The 8,972-nt window shown below is 48.1% G+C and overlaps 1 protein-coding gene across 2 annotated transcripts in view; it reads right to left on the minus strand.

Moving 5' to 3' along the window:
- The window catches only part of PMF1 (polyamine modulated factor 1), a 25,365-nt gene that overhangs the window by 3,962 nt on the left and 12,431 nt on the right, over positions 1-8,972 (minus strand). The window contains exon 2 of one of the 2 annotated variants that reach the window (XM_007457900.1): positions 1,005-1,110. In XM_007457900.1, coding sequence (XP_007457962.1) covers positions 1,005-1,110 — 106 coding nt within the window. Of the gene's footprint in view, positions 1-1,004; positions 1,111-6,421; positions 6,501-8,972 lie in introns of both variants that reach the window. The other variant, XM_007457901.1, reaches the window with a different exon arrangement.

Consider the following 8,972-nt stretch of genomic DNA (forward strand, 5'->3'; position numbering starts at 1 on the left):
GCCGCTGGGCCTGTGCGTCCGGAGCCTGTGCTCCGCAACAGGAGAGGCCACAGCAGTGAGAGGCCCGTGTACCGCAAAAAAAAAAAAGAAAGAATCCGCCTGCCAATGCAGGCGACACGGGTTCAAGCCCTGGTCCAGGAAGATCCCACATGCTGCGGAGCAACTAAGCCCGTGCGCCACAACTACTGAGCCTGCACTCTAGAGCCCGCGGGTCACAACTACTGAGCCCGTGTGCCACAACTACTGAAGCCTGTGTGCCTAGAGCCCGTACTCTGCAACAAGAGAAGCCACCGCAACGAGAAGCCCACGCACAACGAAGAGTAGACCCCGCTCCCTGCAACTAGAGAAAGGCCACGCGCAGCAATGAAGACCCAACGCAGCCAAAAATAAAATAAAACAAAAAATAAATAAATTAAACAAACAAACAAAAAAGAGCCTGCAGCAAGCCTCTCCTCCTGCACATCATCTCTGAAGGCTGCATCCCTGCTGTTGTCCCCACAGCTGAGCACCCTTTGTGGACAGCACACATACATTCTGGGGCTTAACGAAGCCCATCCTGGAGTGTGACAGCATGGAAGTTAAACTCCCAGGAGGGATCACTTAAAGACAGGAATGGAATCCTGTCCTTTTCTGTATCCCCTCCGGTATGCACTTCCAATGAATTCAACAGTTTGCTAAATGCCTCCTCTGTGCCAGGCTTTGCACCAGGTGCTGGAGAAACACAGAGGAGTAGACCCAGGCGTGCCCTCGCTCAGCTCACAAGGTCAGGTGGGTCAACAACTATAAACTCAATTACAACACAGGGCAATGAGAGAAGGGGCATTCAAGACACCCCTGTCATTTGGAGGGAATGGATGATGGCCACTGCAGCCTGGGGGCACAGAGGACAGTTTTGGGGACTGAGGGTAGAGAGGGGCTGAGGGCAGGGTCCCTGCCTTCAGGGGGCTGACGATCTGGAGGCAGGACCCGAGCCAATAGTACCTGCTGGGCTTCTTGCCACTCACCTGGATAGATGTCTGCAACTGAGTTACAAACTTGTCATAGATGCGCTGTGTCATCTCAGGCTGCAACTGGTAGAAGCACTTGTAACAGTCAGTGAATCTCTGGTAGCTGGGGGTAAGGAGAGAAGGCAAAGGTTGGGGGTTTCAGAGTCATAGGCTCTTGCCTGGGCAGCCCTGCCCCTCATCACAGGACTCTGAGCCTTGTCTCCTTCATGGTGCTGGTTAAAGGCAGTAGATGCAAAGTGTCTCATCTGCAGCTCCAGTCTCTGAGGATGGCTCAGCCCCACCAGTCTCCCCACTTCCTCTCAGCAGAGCCCCAGTTGAGTTCACCATCTGAAGGGTGGGTCACAATTAGGCCAGCCGTGGTTCTTAAACTTGACCTTACCAAGCACCAAATCACCAGGAGCGCTTGTTAAAACTCAGATCGCTGGGCCCCACCCCCTCAGTTCTGAACAAGCTCCAAGGTGCTGCTGGTGCTGCTGGTGCTGCTGGTCTGGGCACTCCACTTTGAGAATCTCTGGTCATCCTAGTCCCCTTGCAGGGCTGCGTTAGGACAGGACATATGGTCTCTGGGAGAGGTTTCCTTACTCCTAAAAAGAGCCACACAGGAAGGAACTGATGTCTGTAGGGCATGACTATATCCAGGTGATGCCTCTAGCTCCCGGCAACCATGGAGGGCCTGGTCTGAGAGCAAAGTTTCTACCCTAAGGAGGCAGAGCAGAAAGAGGGAAAGAAGCCGGGTCTCTGAGAACATCGTCAAGCTGCTGAAAACACCCACCTGGAGCAACCCTACCTTGGGGCTTCTTGTTAGTGAGCTAATGGATTTCTCTTATTGTTCACACCATTTAAAATCAGGTATCTGTCACTTGGCAGCAGATACACCCCTTGTAGCTGGAAAGGTCAAAGGGTACCCAGTACACTGCCAACGGCTTGTTCTTCTTGGAAAAAGAAACTCAAATAAGGTAAATGGCTGTCTCCTCTCCCTCCTCGTTTTTGTGCGTGTCTCTCAGCCTGCTCTCTCAGGCCCTTCCCCTCCACAAGTGTTCACTGAGCACCTGCTATGTGCTGGGTGCTCTGGGTCAGTGAGACTGGCATGGCCCTCCTAGAGCTTCCAGTAGAGGAAGAGATGGCAGCAAACATAGAAACTCACATGTGAATGTGGAGATTACTTGTGGAGAGTGCCTGGAAGGAAAAGGACCAGGGTCATGGGGCTGAGAGGGTGTACCATGGGGATCACCTCTAAGTGCGGAGGTGGTCGGTGAAGCCCTCTCTGATGAAGCAATGTTCAAGGGACCTGCGAAAAGTGTCTGAGGAGGAGTCCTAGAACACAAAAAACCCACGCTGACACTTCGCTATGGGCCCAGTATCCCTCAGCCATGTGAGCCAGGCTGCTGGGCTCTGCACAAACGGGGGGTTAGGTACCTGGAACCCCATGCATAGCCCCCACCACACCCAGGGAGTCACTACTGGGTCCTCCCTTTCTCATGGCTCTTTGGGCCTCCTGGCCTAATTCCTACCCCCAAAACAATGTCTTCTGAAACAGGTGCAGTGTGAGAGCAGTGGTGTGCTGAGGCCAGCTCACAGTGGCTTGCAAGAGATAACCGTTAAATTTCCAGGAAATCTGTGAGCCAGTTGTTAAACACAGCCATTACTGAAAATTAAATTATACAAAGTTACAATACAATAAATTATATTAAAAACAAAGGTACCGGGACTTCCCTGGTGGGGCAGTGGTTAAGAATCTGCCTGCCAATGCAGGGGACATGGGTTCGAGCCCTGGTCCAGGAAGATCCCACATGCCGCGGAGCAACTAAGCCCGCGAGCCACAACTACTGAGCCCACATGCCACAACTACCGAAGCCCGCGCACCTAGAGCCTGTGCTCCGCAACAAGAGAAGCCACCGCAATGAGAAGCCTGCACACCATAACGAAGGGTAGCCCCCGCTAGCCACAACTAGAGAAAGCCCGCACACAGCAATGAAGACCCAACGCAGCCAAAAATAAATAAATAAAATAAATAATAATAATAAATAATTAAAAAAAAAAGATACTAACTGCTCAAACGTATGACTTCCTAATCATTCTACACATTTTACTCTGCTCTGGAAGCTGTTTCCATCTATGGTCTCGATCTGTGGAAACAGGTGTGCTGCTGCCCATCTCTTCTCTACTGTGTGTAGTGATGCTACGCTGGTAAGCGTAGGAGTATTTACACCTCAGAAACTGGCAAACACTGCAAGCCAGGGCTTTATTTCAGGAGAGCTGGCTGTACGCACCTACCAGCACACCTCTGGGTAAGGGTGACAGTCTCTCATCCTTCTGAGGGTACACATTAGGTATCAGTACCCCTTGGAGGCTAAACTAGGTACCAAAAGGACAATACAAAGATGACAGGCATCATTTCAACCTGCAGCAGAGCCCCAGACATCTTGTTTTGCCACTGACCCCACGAGCCACGCAGCCATGTGGCTACATGGAGGAATGTGGAGGGATACATGACACCTGACAAAGCACAGCTGGAATTGAAACCGGGTAATTGTGGCTTGAAATGGGTTTGGCTCAAACAAGGGAGATCCTGTTCCTCCTCCCGGCCCACTCACCAGGCGCATCTGAGCTGGGTGCATCTCCACCCAGTTCAGGCGGCTGGCAGCAGACAGGGCCCAGGGCAGGGGTGAGGATAATTCTGCCCACCAGTGCTGCCCATCAACCCTTCTGGTGTCCCCTTTGGGGTCTGAGACTTCAGTGAAAGTGAAGGACCCAGAAACATGCACACTGTTACAAACACACAAGATGGGAAACATATGCTCCAAGGACATGGAGGGAGAACAGCCAGGCTGGAGGCCAGGAGGAAAGTGATTTCTTTTCTTTTCTTTTTTATTGGAGTATAATTGCTTTACAATGTTGTGTTGGTTTCTGCTGTACAGTGAAGTGAATCAGCTATATGTATACATATATCCCCTCCCTCCCCCCCATCCCACCCATCTAGGTCATCACAGAGCACTGAGTTGAGCTCCCTGTGCTATACAGCGGGGTTCCCACTAGCTGTCTATTTTACACATGGTAGTGTATTTATGTCAAACCTAATCTCCTAATTCATCCTACCCTCCCCTTCCCCCACTGTGTCCACACGTCCGTTCTGTACATCTGCGTTTCTATTCCTGCCCTGTAAATATATTCATCTGTACCATTTTTCTAGATTCCACATATATGCATTAATATATGATATTAGTTTTTCTCTTTCTGACTTACTTCACTCTATATGACAGACTCTATGTCCATCCACATCTCTACAAATGACCCAATTTCATTTCTTTTTATGGCTGAGTAATATTCCATTGTATATATTTACCACATCTTCTTTATCCATTCATCTATCGATGGACATTTAGGTTTCTTTTCTTTTCTTCTAGTTTCATTGAGACATAATTGACATACAGCACCCTGTAAGTTTAAGGTATACAGCATAATGATTTGACTTACATATATTGGTAAATGATTACCACAATAAGTTTGGTTAATATCCATCATCTCAAATAGAAACAAAAAAGAAAGAAAAGAAAAAAAAGGATTTTCCCTGTTATGAGAACTCGTAGGATCTACTTTCTTAACAGCTTTCACATATACCATACAGCAGTGTTAACTGTAGTCATCAAGTTGTACGTTACATCCCTAGTACTTATTTATCTTATAACTGGAAGTTTGTATCTTTTGATCACCTTTATGCAATTCCCTCTCCCCCCAGCCCCCAGGGATTCCTTTCTTGAGAAACAATGCAGACCTGGGAATGCTGTGAATGCCCTTGTGAATTTCCCGAAAACACACATTCACAGAGAAACAGGAAAAGTGATGCATTTTAGAAAACATTCATTGCCACCCCCTCCAAATGTCAACTTTTATCTTCTCATGTAAACTCTAATATCTTTGTGGATAGGGACGCCATCTGCAATGGTGCTGGGATTTCCAGGGTACCCAGAACAGTGTTAGATACATAGCACACTCAAGACATGCTGTAGACCAGGTGACTGGGGCTGAGCTGAGACCTGGGCTGCCTGGCCTCAGGCTTGGTCCATTCCCAGCCACCTCCCCTACCCTGGACCCCAGGGTACCAGGGCCTGGGCTACTTGGACAGAGCAGTCCTCTTCACAGAGCATCCCCAATGGCCCCTCTGCCAAGCCCCCCTTTGCCCTCTGCTGGAACGGTCTCCTGGCCTCAGCCTTCCAAGGGTACGCAAGGGGCCATCCAGCTTTGTGCTGGGTAAGGGTACGGCTCTAAAGACTGCCTGTCTTTTTGCCTAGGTTCAAATCCTACCTCTACCCCTCATCAGCTGAGTGATCCTGGACAACTTCTTTACCTTTATAAGCATCAGTTTCCTCCTTTGTCAAATGGAGATAATAACTATCCATAAGTCACAAAATTACTGTGAGGATGAAATGAGGTTACATATATAAATACTTAGTACAGTGCAGAGCACACCCGGAAATGCTCCATGTTAGCTACAATTATTACTACTATTCTCAAAGGAACAGTCCTCACCACCCCGAGGAGTGTACAACACAGTCAGTAACTTGGCTTCCCAGGGTTGAGAAGTCTGCAGAAGGGAGGGGCTTAGTAAATGCATTTTGGTTGCAACGGCATATGCAGGAAGAACCCATTGGCCCCCACTACAAAGAAAAGGCTACACTGTGGTCCCACAGAAAGGACCACATTTGTCATCCATGAAAGTAACTTTTTTTTTTACATCTTTATTGGAGTATAATTGCTTTACAATGGTGTGTTAGTTTCTGCTTTATAACAAAGTGAATCAGTTATACATATACATATGTTTCCATATCTCTTCCCTCTTGCATCTCCCTCCCGAAAGTAACTTTTAAAAGCTGCATTTACTGCTTCAAAACAGAGATGACTACATTAACTGATTTTAACCTATTTTTTTCTCTTAAATACTTCTTGTGCAATATCTGAGATACCATCACTGTTTTTTTGTTTGTTTGTTTGTTTTTGCGGTACGCGGGCCTCTCACTGTTGTGGCCTCTCCCGTTGCAGAGCACAGGCTCCGGACACGCAGGCTCAGCGGCCATAGCTCATGGGCCCAGCCGCTCCGCGGCATGTGGGATCTTCCCGGACCAGGGCACGAACCCGTGTCCCCTGCATCAGCAGGCGGACTCTCAACCACTGCGCCAGCAGGGAAGCCCCATCACTGTTTTTGAACTCACTGATAAAGCATGTCTTTTACTCCACTAAAAACTCATTGTAAACTGAATTATCACACAAGTTTAACTTAAAGTACTGAAGGCCAGAATCAAACTCTGGTGGCTAGTCAATATGTCAGTTTATATACGCAGATAAATTGTGTAAGAATGGAAAGACAGAGGCACAGACAAGTAAACACGTGTACTAGTGCTAAGGAAGCCCTGGCTTGCCTTCCTTCTCCATGGTAACCGGCTTGCTGCCCGACTGAACGCATGCTCCACAGACTGTCCGCCAGAGGGTGGGTGAAAACTGGCGTTTCCGACCAGTAAAGGAGTGGAGGCCAAAGACAGACCAAAACGGATAGAAGCTGGGGATAGAAGCTGGGGAGCGCAGTGACAGAAATTCATGCTCTCCACCCTCCAACCACCACCTGTACAGCTGCCCTGTTTCATTAAGAAATGTTTTTCGGACTTCCCTGGTGGAGCAGGGGTTAAGAATCCGCCTGCTAATGCTGGTGACATGGGTTTGAGCCCTGGTCAGGGAAGATCCCATATGCTGCGGAGCAACTAAGCCCGTGCGCCACAACTACTGAGCCTGCGCTCTAGAGCCTGTGAGCCACAACTATTGAAGCCTGCGCACCCTAGAGCCCGTGCTCTGCAACAAGAGAAGCCACTGCAATAAGAAACCCACGCACCTCGAAGAAGAGTAGCCCTCACTTGCCGCAACTAGAGAAAGCCCGTGCACAGCAACAAAGATCCAACACAGCCAAAAATAAATAAATAAATAAATTTATTTATTTAAAAAATGAAAGCAGAGAAAAGAGAAGGGAAGGGAGGGGAGGGGAGGGGAGGGGAGGGAAGGGGTTTCTCTGTTTGGTCTTTCCCCCTCCCCCACTTTCTCAGCCCCAGGACTGAAAAGCAAGAGGGGAAAAGAAAACAGAAGTGTTCCTTGATGAAAATAAGAGGTTAGCCAGCCACATGTAAATCAATTAAGTTAGAACATTCCCTCACACCATACACAAAAGTAAACTCAAAATGTCTTAAAGACTTAAAATATAAGACCTGACACCGTAAAACTCCTAGAAGAAAACACAGGCAAAGCATTCTCTGACATAAATTGTACCAATGTTTTCTTAGGCCAGCCTCCCAAGGCAATAGAAATCAAAGCAAAAATAAACAAATGGGACCTAATCAAACTTACAAGCTTTTGCACAGCAAAGGAAACCCCAAATGAAAAGACAACCTACGAACTGGGAGAAAATATTTGCAAGTGATGCAACCAACAAGGGCTTCCTGGAGGAAGCAACGTCTGAGACCTATGAGAGCAGCAGGAGTCAGTCAGAGGACAGAAGGCCCTGGCAGCACAGCTGAAGAGTGCACAGACATGCCTGTGTATGAAGATGTAAATAACAAGAAATGTGTACTGAGCACTGACTAGAACCAGGCACTGTTCTAAGCACTCTACGTGAAGTAACTCACTTAGTCCTCACGATAACTCTATGAAGTAGGGTCTATTATCACCATGCCCATTTTTCAGATGCGAATGCTGAGGCAGAGAGAGGCTTATCCAAGGTCACAGAGTTGGGACATGTGGAACCATCTGCTCTGGATCAGGTGCCTTGGCCTCCAAGACACACAGTCTGCAGGCTGGTAGGCCAGACACATAGAGTCCAGACCGTATCATGATGGGAAGAGCTAGAAAAGGGTTTTTAAGCAGGGGTGGGACAAGATCATATTTGTATGTTAGAAGCTCCCTCCGGCTGCTGTGTGAGGGTAGACTCAGGAGGCACAGCTGAGGTGACTGCTGACTTGAGCAAGGCAGACACAGTGGGGATAGAGTGAGGTAGATGGTCTGGAAACACACAAAGAAGAGAGAATCAGCATGATGGGGCTGAAGCTGCACACCACAGTCTGGTGAGTCATACCCACACTTCAGAAACTAATCACTGCCAGTAGCACGCATCATCTGCACATTCAAAGAGGGTGAGATATTTCTGAAACACTTATTTAATCGGAACATTTTATATATCAAACCACTTTTTCCTGTGAAAAACTGTTTCCTATGAACACCAACAGTCTCTGCCACTAGCTTAAAACTCTACCAGTTCATGCACAAATGCAATCAGCTCTCCTTCCTTGGTCATTGTCAGACGCAGGCTTTAAGTCAGTTTACACAAATCACACTCTGCAGCACATCTCAGGCTGCAAGACTGGACCAGGACAGGCACTGGACCAGTCTGGCATCTAAGAACTTAGGAACTGTCAATCACCTCTCACTCCCTTCAGCCCCGCCGGCACTGACAACACATGTGGCACAGCTGCCAGGTGCCATGGGTACCCCAAACAGTGCTAACTTCAACCGGGGCCCCACCAACACCAACTCTAACCAACTGCCTCTCTTGGCGGGTCCTGATTTATAACAAAACATAGCAAGCTTCATCTGGTTGCTTTAAGAGAATAGCTGTTTCTCAGAAGGTCCAGGAGGCTGTAAGGACAGAAAAGAATCCTTCATTTTCAGAGGACAAGGGAGAGGTCGCAAATGGTAAGCTCCAACATGGCCACGTTTCTATGTTCTGAAGCCTGAGAAAGGACAGATTCAGGCGTCTTTGCATCAGCCGATCCAATGAAAGGAAGACACCCTAACTGAAGACAGGGTTGTGGGTCTGTGAGATCTGATAGCCCAGTGAGGCCAATAATCTTCCAGTCACTGTGGAGTGCATCATATAATTTGCCCCCCTAGTTAAGCTAACATGAATGTGAAAAATATGCTGAGCTGTAGGGA

Source organism: Lipotes vexillifer, unplaced genomic scaffold, assembly GCF_000442215.2.
Source record: "Lipotes vexillifer unplaced genomic scaffold, Lipotes_vexillifer_v1.1 scaffold238, whole genome shotgun sequence".
NCBI classification, from domain to species: Eukaryota; Metazoa; Chordata; class Mammalia; order Artiodactyla; family Lipotidae; genus Lipotes; species Lipotes vexillifer.